General features: G+C 43.8%; 1 protein-coding gene across 1 annotated transcript; it reads left to right on the forward strand.

Moving 5' to 3' along the window:
• The first annotated feature begins 3,835 nt into the window (after nucleotides 1-3,835).
• Nucleotides 3,836-5,005, forward strand: LOC135372453 (uncharacterized). The gene has a single exon (XM_064606060.1). The coding sequence runs from the start codon at nucleotides 3,836-3,838 to the stop codon at nucleotides 5,003-5,005; it is 1,170 nt and encodes a 389-aa protein (XP_064462130.1).
• Nucleotides 5,006-16,163: the final 11,158 nt, after the last annotated feature.

Raw genomic sequence — 16,163 nt, forward strand, 5'->3', positions numbered from 1 at the left:
TTTCAAACGCGCTAGTGTCATCTACTTGTTTCTTTAATGTCTTTTTTCTCTAATTATATTTCACTGGCTTGCACTGTGCATTGAAGAGTGCTCAGTCACTATCCCAGGTGTAGATCGCTCGCTGGGCGACCCCTGGTTTGCCAATTCCGAACGATCCGCAGCTACCCAGAGCTGACGAGCCGCAAACAGGGCGAAACACGTGTCCTCTGGTGCTGTCGCATCGTTCCATGAGTATATATATATATATATATATAAGTGAAATAATAAGACTTGGACTACAGATTACAGGACCGTTAACAAAAACTAATTTATTTAATGGACAATTTAACACATAGATTAAAAAAAGAATGGTCGTCGTTTCGACAGTGGCACTGTCTTCGACAGGAGGTTCTGTCTTGGTCCTGACGAAGACAGTGCCACTGTCGAAACGACGACCATTCTTTTTTTAATCTATGTGTTAAATTGTCCATTAAATAAATTAGTTTTTGTTAACGTTCCTGTAATCTGTAGTCCAAGTCTTATTATTTCACTTTTATTCAACTTCGTAGCCGTCTGATATATCAACCTATTTGTTCTATATATATATATCGCTACGGCTCTGCCAGCTTCGGCTGGAACCATGCCTTCTCTCTCACGATTTCTACTTCACTTTTTCTACTATCACTCTGTGGGCTGGGTTTCGAACCTCCTTTCGTGTGACTGACTGCGCTTGCGCTCAAAAAGTCCTCGTGCGTTATAGTCAAGTGCCCCGAGAAGCATGACGTCCCGCTATTTTTCCCGGTAGGATATACCCTGAGTATCACTGTCAATTATCATGAATTTGAACAAATGAACAAATTCGACTCGCTTTTCATGTTGGCGGGGTAAAAAACTCACCTTTACTTGACAAATTTCAGAGTTCACTTCGCAAAAATTTACGTAATTAAACTTAGGTTACATGACAGCACATCAGGAGGTGGCATAGACCTAGTAAGAACAAAAGCCGTTCACCGCATGGTTCTCGGTGGCGTAGTTTTTTTATTATAGTTCAATGACACGTTTTCTGGGACACCCTGTATAGGATACCCCTTCAGAACTCCTGACCACGCTTCCAACCTCGGCGTACTTAAAATTGGACCCTACAGAAGGGACACCCCTTTTCAGGACTACGGTAAGGTAACTGGGCAGTCGATCCACGCTGAGTGAAACAAGCAGCAAGCAGGACAAACGAAGAGATAGACTGATATGCTCGCGGAAAAGCACGAAAGGTGGCTATATTTGAAAGCAATTGTTCAAACTCCCTCGACAGCATAGCTTATTTTTGCATAGATAAAAATATAAGACGATTGAGGCTGCCAGGGTAGTACGCAACACTGCCGTCAAGTGGTCCAATTTTTTGTGTGTAGTCCAAATGGTCTTGCACTGTCCATACTTCGAAGCGTTGCAGACGTACACATTAGCATCAACGGAAAACGTCACCTGTCGAATCTCATGATTACGTTTTGATAATCTTACCCAGAAGGAACCGCTCTACATCATGCGAATACGTTCGCGAGAGCTCCTTGCGCAGCTCGCTGTGGCGCCAGACGTACGCGCCGTGCGTCCCTCCCGAAAACGAGCAGTCTATAGACCAGATTTTTTTAGCTAGGAAGCAGGGCGCGCGCGCACTGTACTCTCGACGCCAGACGGCGTCTGCTGGCGCCTGTACTGCGGGTTGAGCCATTTTGGTTGAGCAGCTAATAGCCGGTGGCAGGCGTCCATGCGCTTGCTGTTATGTATAAACATTATTCGTCTGGGTGCCACTGCTCCGTTGTTGGTTGCACAAATAACCAACGAAAGCGAAAGGTTCTTCTGGAAGAAGTTTGCGACGTGCACAACGGGAAAAGGAGTTCTTGCATGTGCGGTATTTACTCGCTGCATCGCTTTCCCGCAGCGCCGGAAAGACGTCGGCAATGGTTAGTAGCTGTCAACAGGAAAGACTTTGCGCCCAGCAAGTCCGCACGGGTAGGTATTGTGCGCATAGGTTTCATCTGTGGCGCTATAATGTTCGTCGTTTCGCCCAGGTATGTTCCGTTCACTTCGTAGACGGAAAGCCAACCGAGCTCAATCCGTGCCCTATGCTGCACCTTGGCTACCCAAAGAAGGTAAGCGTGAACTACCAGAATGTGTGACAGGATCTGCTATGACTGTTTCTCGAAATTAAGATTTACAAAGACTTTGTGAAACGTAGGTCACGCGTGGCAGGAGGCCAATAGTCAAGCATACCAAGACTAGGGCAGATGCCACTGCAGCAGCGTCAACTGGAGATGATGTGCACTCTCAGGTATATGAAGTTACCAACAATATTCTCGTACCAACGTTGTAACACACATCACACGTGGAATCAAGTTCGGTCTCCATTTTCTACTGAAAATACTTAGACAACACAAGAAGTTGCAAATGTGTTGCATCAATGTTACTGGATCGTTGAAGTGTTCATGCCCATATTCATCGTTGTAGCAACATATTTGTTTCTGTGTTCATGCTATGTGTCAAAGGCTGCGTAAAGCTAACATTGCGATGATGCTACTGAAGTAATGTTCAATATGTGACACTGGAGGTAATGTGTTGCAAGCAATATCAATGCTATGTAGCAAATGCATTTCTTTGAAAACGCTTAATCAGCAATGTAATGAGATCTGTAGAGCTAGCAGTGTGATTACGTTACTCAAGCAGTGTTGTGTGTGCTACACTGATGAAATGTCACAGTTACATTGCTGATGTGGTGTTTGGCAATTTTAATGCAGTGCTGCAATAGCACTGCTCACAAAACACTGCGTCAGCAACCTAATGTTAACATTGCAGGACTATATTGTATCAATGCTGTTGTATTGTATCTGCTGTATTTCAAAAGACGCGTAGAGCTAACATTGTGATTTTGTTGTGAGAGAAATGTTGCACATGGTACATTGAGGAAACGTCGCAGTTACACTGTGGAATAGAGATGATACCTCTGTAACATCTGAAACATTGCAGCAGAAACAAGCATCTTGCTGCAGTGTTGCACTTTCTGCATGCAAGGTGCCCAACGTGCTTCAGTGTTTCAGTAAGCCAAGACACCTATGCTGACATCTCTCACCCCCTACTACGCAAGCAACACAATGGTTGCACCATGTTATTCTCTCTGTGATTGCCACCAATAAGCAATGAAATGAAATTTTTGGAACTTCAGGTGATGTTCACCTATCATCTATCAGCTGGTTGTTGATGATGCATTCAAAAGGCAACGTTTCATGTGCAAATGGAATGTTACCGCAGTGCTTCTATTTAAGTGTTGATGCAGCATTTCAGATGTCGCATTTTAGATACATTACGATTATGTTGCTGAGGCAATGTTTCACGTGCTGCAGTGAGGGAACATTACAGTTAGATTGCTGATGCAATGCTGATGAAGTAATATCGTAGGAAATGTTAGGTCAACAACAGACCCTTGGTGTTGCTTTTGTAACGTTGCTACAATGTAAAATAACTCGTCATTAGCACAGTTGCATCAACACAACATTGTCACATTTTTGCAATGTTGTTTATAGCACTGTTGCCGGGTAACAAATGCAGTTATTAGTAACATAAAATCAATATTGCGTGGCAATTGCACACTGCAATTCACTGCAACAATTTGTGCTGACTGGATAATTCCTGCTAGAACATATATTTAAAGATTAATCACAACAAAATAGTTCATTATGGTACTTCAAGGTTATAATCTAATAATGTACATGAATATTTTGCTTCCGTCTAGGTATCTTGTGACACGCTGTCAACCCCTGATATAACTGCAGTTGCTGTGTCACCAGACTTATCCAGAGGCGACCCTCCAATGTCATCTACTTCCCAAGTGGAAGAAAGTTCAAGCACTGATAGCAGGTGGGATACCTGCGGCCAGGCGGACGCTCTGGACCTCAGCACTCGCAGGCTTACAACTCCAGTGAAGTGTGTCCCTGAATGTGAGAAACAGGACCGGAGTTGCCAGGCTGTGCCTACCATGCACAGTGTCTCCGTTCAGTGGGAAGACCCATGTATCAGTGTGCTAGAAGATCACTCATATGCTGCAACACTACATGCAACAACCACGTCATCAGAGACACAAACTATGCCCAGGCCCTTATCTGAAGGCATGTCACAATCTGCATGCAGTTTTTACACTGGACTTTCCCTGGATGCCTTTCACAAGCTTGTGACGACAGTGTCTCTTTCCGCGCATATTAGTGGTAGCCTTGGCATTGCTGACCAAGTCCTTTTGGCCCTAATGCGCCTCCGGCTAGGGCTCTTGTATTTCGACCTGGCTCTTCGATTCGGCGTATCAGTCACACAAGCAGGGAAAGTGTTTCGTGGAATGCTCCTGACCTTGCATGGCATTATGAGGAATGTGGTAGTGTGGTTGCCACTTGAAACTATTTTCGCGACAATGCCAGCCCAGTTCAGCACAAGTGGATATGCTAACACGACTTGCATAATAGACTGCACTGAAGTTCAAATGCAACGTCCAAAAAGGCTTTATGCAAGAGGACAGAGTTATAGCCACTACAAAGGATGCAACACCGTCAAGTTTCTGGTGGCAGTAGCCCCAAGTGGTTTTATTATGTTTGTGTCAAATGCCTACGGAGGACGTGCTTCAGATAAGTTTATTGTTGAAGACTCTGGATTTGCGGACTACCTCAGTGAAAACCAAGAAGTCATGGCAGACAGGGGGTTTGGACTTAGCAACACAATGAAGGAAAAAGGAATTCGGCTGAACGTGCCAGCATTTTCAAAAGGCAGGCATCAGTTTCCAGAAGTGGAAGCAACTGTATCACGAAGGATTTCGCACCTGAGGATTCACGTGGAACGTGCTATTAACAGGATGAAGACATATCGTATCTTGAAGAGCTCGCTTCCAATTCACCACAAAAAGCTGATGAACAGTATAATATTAGTGTGCGCAGGCCTGTGCAATTTAAAGGGAGCACTCATTGCACCTCAGAAGGATGACTCTGTTCCTGCACAGTGATACACGTGTCAGATTTCTCTGCATAATGTTGCAATACTGTGTGACATAAAATACCAATGTTGATTCTACATGTATTCTGTACAGCCTCTTAGCCAGGAACAGACAACAGACATTTTATTTACAAAAGGGAATTACATACTGCAAAGTGCCTTGTACTCTTCACAAATTAAGAGATGTCTTGTGTGCACAGCATCAACAAGCCTGGGCAGATATTGCCGAAAATAAAATTCAGAGAACCTTGTGATGTGCATGATGATAAAATCATTGTCATAAGGTACATCAATTAAGACCCTATTCAATGCAGACCACATGAAAAAGTGACACTTAGACCTTCCTGTGCAAAACATGATAAACTGCACTTGGTAATAATAGCCATTTTTGCCATCCTTTGCAAGGTAGTACTGTCCACTACAGTCCCTTTGGACATCATATTTTTTTGAACCTACAAGCTTTAGACAGTCATCAGTATATGGGCACTTTATTTCTAAAATCCTATCATGTCCAACAAGTCCGTCTGGGCTAGCGGAGAGGAAACTGTGCGTTTCACTGATGACAGTGCCGCACTTTTGAACATGCACACCATATTCTTTTTCATATGTTTGCCTTGCAACAGGCTCAAATCGCTGCCCATGGATTGTCGCCTTGTTACCCTTAAAAGTGCTAAAAAGGCATGATTTGACAAACTTATCTGGAGGGGTGTCCTTTTTGCGTGGAACCTTTGAAAGAACTGATGCGGTAAGCCTAAGTTTGCGACTTGTCTCCCACAGCATGCCCCGCTGCTCATGGGTAAGGTCAATGAGCCTGATACGTATTGGTTCTTGGATTTGTACCCATTGCACATAAAAATCAAAGCATGCATTACATGCCAAAGCATCGTGTTCATTGTGAGACCCATGTATTACTCCAGGTGCTATGGTGTTGTGTTCATTAGCAGCAGTACTTGTGCCCAGTGGAACCCTAACACACACTGTTTCATGGAGAAGGCTACCCCTGATGTTGAGAAGTGGTGCGATCAGAGATTCTTTCATTTCTTTAACATACGTGGCATGGTCTTTGTACTGGGGAAGCCGCATTTTCTTCCTGGTTGGCAGTAGGTCACTCATCTGTTTAACCATCTTAAAATCCATGTCACGGACCTCTGACGGCACAACATTTTTCTTCGTTCCTCTGTTCCATTTTGCACTCTGATCCGTGCAGCTCTGCCCAGTGAGGCCCTGCCTGCTGGCAAATTCTATTTTCCATAAAATGGCACCTGTAATTGAGCAACCCAAGGAATTATAATGTGGGAATAAAAGATAAGAGACTGAGAGAGAAAAGGATAAAAAAAAGGATTCTCCACTTCCAATCCACACATCCCTGTAGAAACCCTGTACTTACCAACATGGCTACATACTCTTGTCAGTCCAACCTTACAGGAACAGGAGCCAGTCAAAATTCTGCAATCATCTGCAATGCACACCCAAGCTTGGTACAGGCGCTCTTCATCTTTCTGAGAGGGTGCAACCACCCCTTTGAAAAAGCAGATGTTGCTGTCTGGCCGACTTTCCCGCTAACTAGATAATTGTATGAGTCTAGGCTTTTCAAGGCCTGAACATCTTCTAAGTCACATGCTTTACTCTTAAGTAAATAGTAAGTGATGTGGTGTTCCTCGACTTGGGGCCACAACTTCATGTTGTCTACCCACTCCGACTCTTTGATTGTCAGAGGATGTGGCAAAATGTGGGTGCCTAGTAGGAGAGAGAGAGATAAATTAGGGTTTATCGTGTGCACATGCAACAATGGCTTTTGAGAATGTCGTACGAAACTGAACAAATTGGCAGCATCTGCAGTGCTTCGGTCCCGTGAGGTATCTATCATTACAAGTGCAAGTTGTAGGCTTGCCACGGCACTCACAACTCAGATATGGGGTCTCTTTATTGGAAGCTCAGACTAAGTGACTTAGGGACACTTGAGTCGGCTGAAACATAACACAATATAGTGCTGTGTTCCCTTTGCAACAATAACACACAGGGCCGAAGCTCGCTTGAGACAATAAGCATCCTACTCACGTACACCATGCAGCAAGTGCACTGTAGACCGAAACGAACGCTTCTGTGAACGCATCGTTCTGGTTTGTCACCTGCGAGTATCAGTTCACAAAGGAATGTTGGTGTCTTTGTCTCCTTCATTAATGTGCGCATCACTTCTTACAAAATGCAAATTCTGAGCTGTCACACGCATACAAAGCCTGTGTGTGACACACACACACTTTAGCATGATCCTTTCAGAAAGCACGTTGCGTTCGTCTTGCAGGGCATTATTCCCAAAGCAGAACAACTTTACTACAACACCCGTTAGGGCCCGCGTAAGTTGCACGTAAAACGACAATGTTTGAAAATATTGACTTACCGATGTTTAAAGTTAACGCCACATTAGAAGTCTTCGCCATGACCCCTTCTACCACGCGCGCTACGAATGCGACCTGCAGCAGTGCAGTCAGTGACCACGGCGCCCGCGATCAACCGCAGTCCAGGGGGAAACGGCCGAAACGGCCGCGTGGTGCCGCTCAGGTCGCAAAAAAAAATGGCGGCGAAGAGGACCCGCTCTGAAATCTGGTCTATAGGGACGCGATCCGCATGAAGGAGTCACAAACCTACGACAACGACATGGCGTTACACAGGATAATATTTTATTAGTATATCAAAACACTGTAATTGGGACAGCGCCTGCTCAGTGAATAGGGATAAAGTTGACTTACGATCATCGCGTTGAGTGCGTAGAATTGTTTCCTGCTGAAAAACGCGCTCTTTTGGTACCGGCCGCTGCTTTCTGAAGGAGCGATGATAGATATCAGCGTTACTTCGATGCATCCTGCGAAAGAGATTTCACACAATGTCATATTGCAGTGGTGACATAACGCAAGCGCTTTCAAAAAACTTCTCTCACTATATACCACGAGCTCCGCCTCCCCTTCTCGTTTAACATGCTTACCAATCACGCCAGGCATATGCTATTTGGTCTCGAAGTCCCTCATTGCAGCCCTGACGTCTGCAGAATCTTGAGGAAATCGTATCCACAATGGTGCAAGGCGGTGTATGATGGCGTTTGTGACCTTGAAGAGAACCCTGCTCACTGATCCCTGGGTTACCGACAGATCACGGTCGCTCCCAACGACTCCTTGAAAGCTACCGGTGGCGTAGAACCTCAGCGCGATGAGGATATGTTCCTCCACGGACAATGTCGTTCGCGTCTGTCTTCGGGGCTGTACAGTTGGCCTCAGCTGCTCGCACAGCCAGTGTGCGAGCGCCTTCGTCATTCTATACTTTCCGAAAAAGACGTCGTCGTGTTATTCGAAAGCATCCGAGCGCTCTCGAAACGTCCGCTGGATGTCGTCCTCCAGCAGAATGAGAGCTAGAGCGTCGTCCATTGGAAAGAGACAAAGAAGAAAAAAAAAAGAAAGAAAAACAAAAAGGCGTTTCACACGAGCGCACTGAGAACAAACAAGAAGAGATATAACAATAGACAGTTAAAAGATTGTTCAGGCGCACACACATACACGCACACGAGTCACACAGCACAAAATAAAGCTCTTCCAATACCATATATACAGACGGCAACTATACAGACGGTAACGCGAAAATTCCAACCTGAAATACTGCACGACGCCAACGTTCTGAGTGAGCGAATACGTCTTAGCCGGCTTATATATAAAAGCAGAAACGGGTATCAGTCGCACAGTGTTTACGATAATAATTCCGAAAACATGATCAGCCAATCGAGTTATTGCTTTGACGTAGCTGGCATCACGCTGCCGACCTTTTGTGATCTCTTGATAGGTTGTCGTTGTGTTTGTCTTCTTCGTTTTCTTGTGTATATCTATATCTTCTCTTACCGCACCATTTTCGTCGTGCGACACTGATGCCCTGGAAATTTTTGAAAACAAGGCACGGATCAGCATTTTTTTCTTCTTTTCAGCACGTTCATCACCCATTCTGATATAGGGTGGCTCCGTAAGTGCTGTGAATGTTAGCACTACGAGTATAAGCGCAACTTCCATGTCACGTCGTGACTGGGAGGTACCCAGGTTTGAATCCCAGTGCCGGCTGTGCTGTCTGTGGTTTTTCCTGGGTTTTCCTCACACTCTTTCAGACATATGTCGGCACAGTCCCCTTAGAAGTTGGCCCAGGACGCACATTCCCCCAGGGCGTCAGTCGTGCCGTTGCCCACCTCCGTGAGGCCGACAACGGCAAGCCCTTTCAGCATGACCAGCACTAATTTGCACATTTTTTACCATCCACGTATATCGATGCTTCACTTGAAATGAAAACTTACGATCACGTCACTGTGGCTTTACGCAACGCTGTAATAGATGGCCAGAGTTTGAACGATTGCGAATGTGCGGCAGCTCTCTCTCTCTCTCTCTCTTTTTTTTACTTCTCTGCTGCATGCAAATATCCTTTACTTCTGACTCGATGCAAGCGACAGAGGCCAGGCTGATACATGTTGTCGTAGGAGTATGCATATGTATTATTGCACGTAACTCAGACACGCGTAATCATACAAACAAGACATATTCACTCTATTTTATGGACACGTGTGGTGCAGGGCCCGGACAGGACACACCCCGCGCGCGGGGCCCCATAATTTCTCTCGCGGGCCCTGCTTGGAAAGGTAACACATAATCGTGTTCTGACGGGATGTCCCCGGCCACCTACAACAAGCGGTCTACTGTACTCATCACTAGGGTATCGAATCAGCATTTTGAAATGTCACTTCGTCGATCATTGGACTGTACCGAAAACAGTGGAATACCAGACATCTCACTTCAAACCACATGACGCAAAATCCTGTGTCTGCCTAGAAAGGTTTAATCCCTATTGAGGGTGTAGTGGGCCTCAGAATCCGATTCCCATAAAGATTATTTTATAAAGAATTTGAACAAAACTCAGGAATGACTAACAGGGAACGCTCCAAGAGCGTTTTCAGGCAGCATGCCATTTATCTCACCATCTCAAGAGGTATAGTGTTATAATACAGTAATTGTAATACTTCCGGTACCGCACCGAAACAGAAGTTGCGCTGCTAAAGTGCCCTTGGTCTACTGTTGCGCCATGTGCTATGCACCAGTAGAATGAACCTGCAAAAGGTCAAGGGATATCGAACTTGAACGCAAGGACTTGGGTACAGTTATTTATTATATGTTGGAGTAAAATCAATTGCGTAACTTACGCAATGGATTCTACTCACTGAGTGTGCAAACACTGAGCGCGCTAAAAAATAACATTTTTACGTAGCGTAACTAACGTTATGTTTTCGCACACTCGGTGTTCGACAGTAAAAAGAAAATGAACGGCACGCGCACGTAGCCGCCACAGAAATCGCAAGGAGAGAGCATTCAGTGGAGGAGGGAGCCTCTCTCCTTCTGATTTCTGTGGTAGCCTCCACGCGCATTCTCATCTTCAACGAAGCATTCCCTTAGACATGTCATCAGTGCACCCCGGTACACCCAAAGATCTTCATCTCCAAAATACCCAAAGCAGGCCAAAAATGACCAAATACAGCAAGAGGGATGTCAACCCCCCCTCAAACCAAGCAATGGGAAGGGTACATTGGCTCGCCGGTCCGGCAAAGTCAGTGTTGTGCATAGTTGACTATACCAGAGCAGAGAGGCGGCGGCTGATAAAATAACAGCGACGGCGTCAGGCATATCTTGTTAGCTGCCAAACAGTGGCGCCACACCCAATATCGTGCTTCTACGAACAACATTGCTCGTTGAAGTTGTCCCCTCGGTGTCCCTAGATTTTCCCTAGCTCACGGGCTCATGTTAAGACGTACGTCAGTTTGACGTAGGCAGTAACGTAGTATCTTACTTTTTGCGCTGAAGAGTAAGCACCGAAAAGAGGGTGATTACTTTAAATGGGGACGGTAGTATGAGTTTGGCGTACATGCCTCGGGCTAAGACTTATTTTGACTTCAAATACGTTTACACGACGGTGGAAATCGCGCAGAGTGTACATATCTTTGCATTTCGTTGGAACAATGAACGAACGATCCCACTATATTATCGTGGTGCGTGCTTCACCACAATGCTTCGCTCTCCGATGCAGCGGCGTTCGTCATATTGACGATTGTCGATGACGTCTATCATTAGACTAGTAAGAGTCGGCCCTTTACACGGACAAATAATGTAGTGCTCATTTCGTGCAACTTTCTCATACAACGCATTACATGTGGGGAGGGGGGGGGGGGGCGTTGTTGGGGTTGTGGACACTGAAAAATTTGAATGCAAGGGAAAGACAGCGGCGTCGGTTTCACTTAAGACTACGGTTTCACGGTAGCCATCTTGAATGTATTTAAGTGCATCCTACGGCGGGGCGCCACCGTCGCGGTTTCCGTGGATGACCCCGTTAGGGAGAAACAGTTACGCGTGGGACATCTGGGGACTGGACCCTTTGACCTTGGGTCTCCCCTCTATTATGCCATTGTACACGGTGTTTATGCGTGCGTTGAAGGGACGATTGTCTTGTAAATGTCTTTTGAAACTGTCGTGCAAGACGGCGGGTTGATTTTCCTGCTTTCGTGTTTTGAGTAGCACGGGGGGTAACTGCCGCGCGCGTAGCGTGTGACGAAGACTGTGCAAAATATAATATATTTGAGATATATAAAAATATATATCTCAAATGCAAAATTGTCAAACAACCGTCATTAAACATGGTCGCAAATACTAAATAATTGCAGTCAGGTGTGAAGAGTCTGTTCACGTGCCGATCGGTAGCAGTTTTATCTCAATACAGCTTACAGAAACAGGATTTCTTGAAATGAATTATGAAATTACCACTTCTGTTGAAACTAGAAGTTCAACTCACAGTGCGCACACAAAATGATAAGAATCAAACGAATGACATAACCGAAGTAAAATAGGGAAGTCGGCGATTATACGCTATGTAACCTGTCCGTATTCCGCATAGTAGCGGCCGTGACAAAGTGCCATCAAAGGTGAAGGCAACTTTTTTTTTTTCTATTTGGCTGCGATTCGTGTTATCGCTTTGTGAGATGACGAGACGTGTGATCTTTCGCCACGAAATGTCGTCAATTTCACTAGTTTTTTTCAGTCGTCTCCATCGCATTACGCGGCGCTGATTGCCCACAGTTAGCTGTGAGGGGATTGTTGTACTTGCGAGTAAAAGGAGGATCTATCTACAGACTTCATAATTCAAGAAATTGCATTTGCATTGCAAGATAGTTATCGTGCGACAAAAATTCCTCGTAGCAAAATGGATGCGACAGCACTCCCTTCCCCTTGCCTACATAATAAACATTTACCGTGGTGTCCCCTCCTTCCATGCTCCGGTTGTTCCTTCAGTTCACCCACATGTAGAAAACAAACTAGTTGGAAAGAAAAAGGAACGAGCCAAAGACGCGCGTGTCTTGTATTCTTTTCTCTCTGGACAATAGTATTCACGCCTAGCACTAACAATTCTTTTGTAGCAGGCTGGTTTCCGCCCCTAACAGGCTTCGCTGTCATAGAAGTTGTCAGTGGCACTGGGAGACCGAAGTTGATTCGTCATGCGCAGCGAAGGGCGCTTGTTATGATTCGAACCTCTTGTGATAATTGCAGTTTCATTGTGATAAGTATTAAAATAATAACGAATACAGTTCTATATGCCATTTGACAGCAGGGCTGCTGGTCCGTCGCGTAGCGAAAAGATTGCAACGAAACAGCTATTGTACGAAATACCGCAAGCGTTCATTGTACACGCACACATTGCTTACGAGGGTCAAAAATAGCATGCTACGATTATTAGTTCTGTCCACAACAGTTGTTTCGATCCAAAGCCAGTATGTTACTCGGTGGAAACCCTGCAAGGATGTCAGAAATACAAGCAAAGAGACACTCAAGAGCCAAGCCCTGAGCAACAGCTTTGTTGCGTTCCCCTGTGATTCTCTCTTACAATGAGACATGAGGTACAACAACCGAAGAAATGTCAACGAGAGTAGTAGGAGGGGGTGCCGAGGCTACATGGGTGAGAAACTACGGCGCCCTTACCCCTGAGCCCTGCGCGGCGCGTGTGCGGAGGGTTGTCCGCGCGCTTATCGGCGGGGGAGGGCTGCGCGTGCGCTCATCGTAGCGTATTTTTCAGCCTGGGCAGACTTCTTTCGCCGACTTCACATATTTTTCCGATACAACAGGTGAGCGGTTTACATGCAGAGACATGCAAAGAAGGGTCATACACAAAAAGTACAAGTGAAAATATATTTATTAATGCCATTCAAGTTGAGATATATTTATTAAAGCCAATAGTGCTGGGAATTGTGCCAATTGTGATGCCAATCAGGTGAAGGAGAAAAACCTAGCCGAAAAACCTTCACCACCTGTAACAGGACGGCGCTCGGGTGGAGGGCTGCTGTTGTGGGCGGCGCGTGGCCGGAGGGCTGCGTGCGCGTTTACCCTTCAGCCTGGGCCGACTTCTTTCGTCATTTTTCAGCCTGAGCCGATTTGAATCGTATTTTTTTTTCAGCTACAAAAGGTGTGCAGTAGGCTGTTTACATGCAAAGGATAGCCATACACAAAAGTACAAGTGAAAATATATTTATTAAAGTCATCAGGAATTATGTTATGACTCTGCGTGAATGGGAAAAACCCAGCCAAAAAACCTGAAGCAGAAGGAACACAATACATGTAACAAAGAATATACTTATTACAGGTATGATACAATAGCAGGTATCACAGATCAAACACATATTTTTTATTAACTATAATCACACAGGTTTTCAATGAATCAGAAGTGATAACACATTTAAAATATTCTTAATCAATACGATTACAATCAAAATTACAAGTGCTATTATAAAAAGTCTGAGATGTGAGAATCTGATAGGTGTAAGTAATTTCGAGCACAATATGGAAACTAAGTTTAATATTCCAATATGACACAAATTTAATTTCTATTGAAGTGAATAGCGCAGACATAAGGCAGTAATTCGAATCAACACATAGCATTAATATAGAACCAATCATCCAACATGTAGGGAAATAATAGCTACACCATATCAAAACGGGAAACGATCACCACATTTAATCAAAGAAGATATTCTTAATCAATATGATTATAAACAAAATTATAAGTTGTATTATAAAAAGTGTAATATTCCTATACGTGAGAACCATCAGTGCAATAGCTGGAAGTTCTGATAGTTGTATGTAATTAACTGTGAACAACAGAGACCCTGGAAGACTATGGGACACGAACACAAGACGAAATAAAATCTATACCACTACATTGGTTAATCAAAACAACATAGTAATCTAGCATTCAGAAAATCGGAAGAAAAAATCAAACTCATCAGAAAATAGACATGTTAAAAATGAACTTCACCACATAGCACGATCCTAGCCAACAAACAGAACAAGGAACGACACGAACACAAGAGGAAATAAAATCTATACAACTACAAAGAAGATATTCCTAATCAAAACAACAGAGTAATCTATCATTCAGAAAATCAGAAGAAAAAATCAAACTCATCAGAAAATAGACATGTTAAAAATGAACTTCACCACATAGCACGATCCTAGCCAACAAACAGAACAAGGAACGACACGAACACAAGAGGAAATAAAATCTATACAACTACAAAGAAGATATTGCTAATCAAAACAACAGAGCAATCTATCATTCAGAAAATCAGAAGAAAAAATCAAACTCATCAGAAAATAGACATGTTAAAAATGAACTTCACCACATAGCACGCTCCTAGCCAACAAACAGAACAAAGAACGACACGAACACAAGAGGAAATAAAATCTATACCTATACAAAGAAGATATTCCTAATCAAAACAACAGAGTAACCTATCATTCAGAAAATCAAAAGAAAAAATCAAACTCATCAGAAAGTAGACTTGTTAAAAATGAACTTCACCACATAGCACGCTCCTAACCAACAACCAGATCTCATGATATCTGCCCCGATTTGTTGAAGACGGGTGCCGATAGATGTATGGAAGACCGCGGAACATGAACGACAAGAGGAAATAAAATCTATACCACTACAAAGAAGATATTCTTAATCAATATGATGACAATCAAATTACAAATTTTATTAGGAAAAGTCTAATATTCCTATACGTGAGTACCATCATTGCGATAGCGTGAATACCTGTCATAACATTTCGAGCGCAATAGGGAACCAGTTTCATATTCCAACATTACTAAACTTTTAATTTCTTATTAAGTGAACAGCATAGACGTAAGGAAATAACGAGAAACAACACAATCAACAGCTACAATTAACGTTTTTGTGGTGTGCCTTGACGTAAATTTTTCTAACATTGTAGTCTATTACTGCTGCTCCTCCAGTCTCATTCTTCATGTGCTGCATGTATATTTGATGCAACAGCTTTTGTGTCATACTTCTGTCGCTTATATTGATGCTATATTAAAACACTAAAATGTAGGTTTTCAGAGAGTGCAGTGATTTATCCAGACCCCCTAACACTCCCCACCCCCCTCCAAATGTTCAGTGACACCCCACTAACTGTTTCACCTGTGTACACCCTACAGGGGGTGTCCTTGCGATTTCAGCTTTAGACACGTGTAGGTGATGATATGTTAGTTAGGCTGTAATGACGTAACTATAATAATGACCCCATCCCAACCTTTTCCAACACCCCTCTGTGCTTGGGATTCTGGATAAACCACTGGAGTATATTAAAGCAAAGGATCAAGGCCAAACGTGTGGGAGACAATACGCAATGCCAAGCTTTTATTAGATTTTAACGGAGAAAAATGTTTTCAAACAACTGTGAGCGTAAGGAAGCGTGACTAACTTAAAGGGGATGCGCAATATTTTAGGTTTGGAACTAGGAGCAAAAACACAAGGACTGGAGAAGGCACACCACACAGCTCCACTAACAACTGTTTAATGAAAATTTTTCCCACAGGGCAGGTCACCTTTTTTTATTAGACCTGCCCTGTGGGACGAAATTTCATTAACAGTTGTTAGTGGAGCTGTGTGGTGTGCCTTCTTAAGTCCTTGAGTTTTTCCTCCTAGTTCCAAACCTAAATCATGTACCAACTGGCCCAATGTGCCATTTTAAGTAATGTGCAATATCTTTTCACAGCTGAAATAAATCATGTTTTGTTGTCATGCACAGATAACTGGAATCATTGCAATTC

This window comes from Ornithodoros turicata, unplaced genomic scaffold (assembly GCF_037126465.1).
Source record: "Ornithodoros turicata isolate Travis unplaced genomic scaffold, ASM3712646v1 Chromosome15, whole genome shotgun sequence".
In the NCBI taxonomy this organism is placed as follows: domain Eukaryota; kingdom Metazoa; phylum Arthropoda; class Arachnida; order Ixodida; family Argasidae; genus Ornithodoros; species Ornithodoros turicata.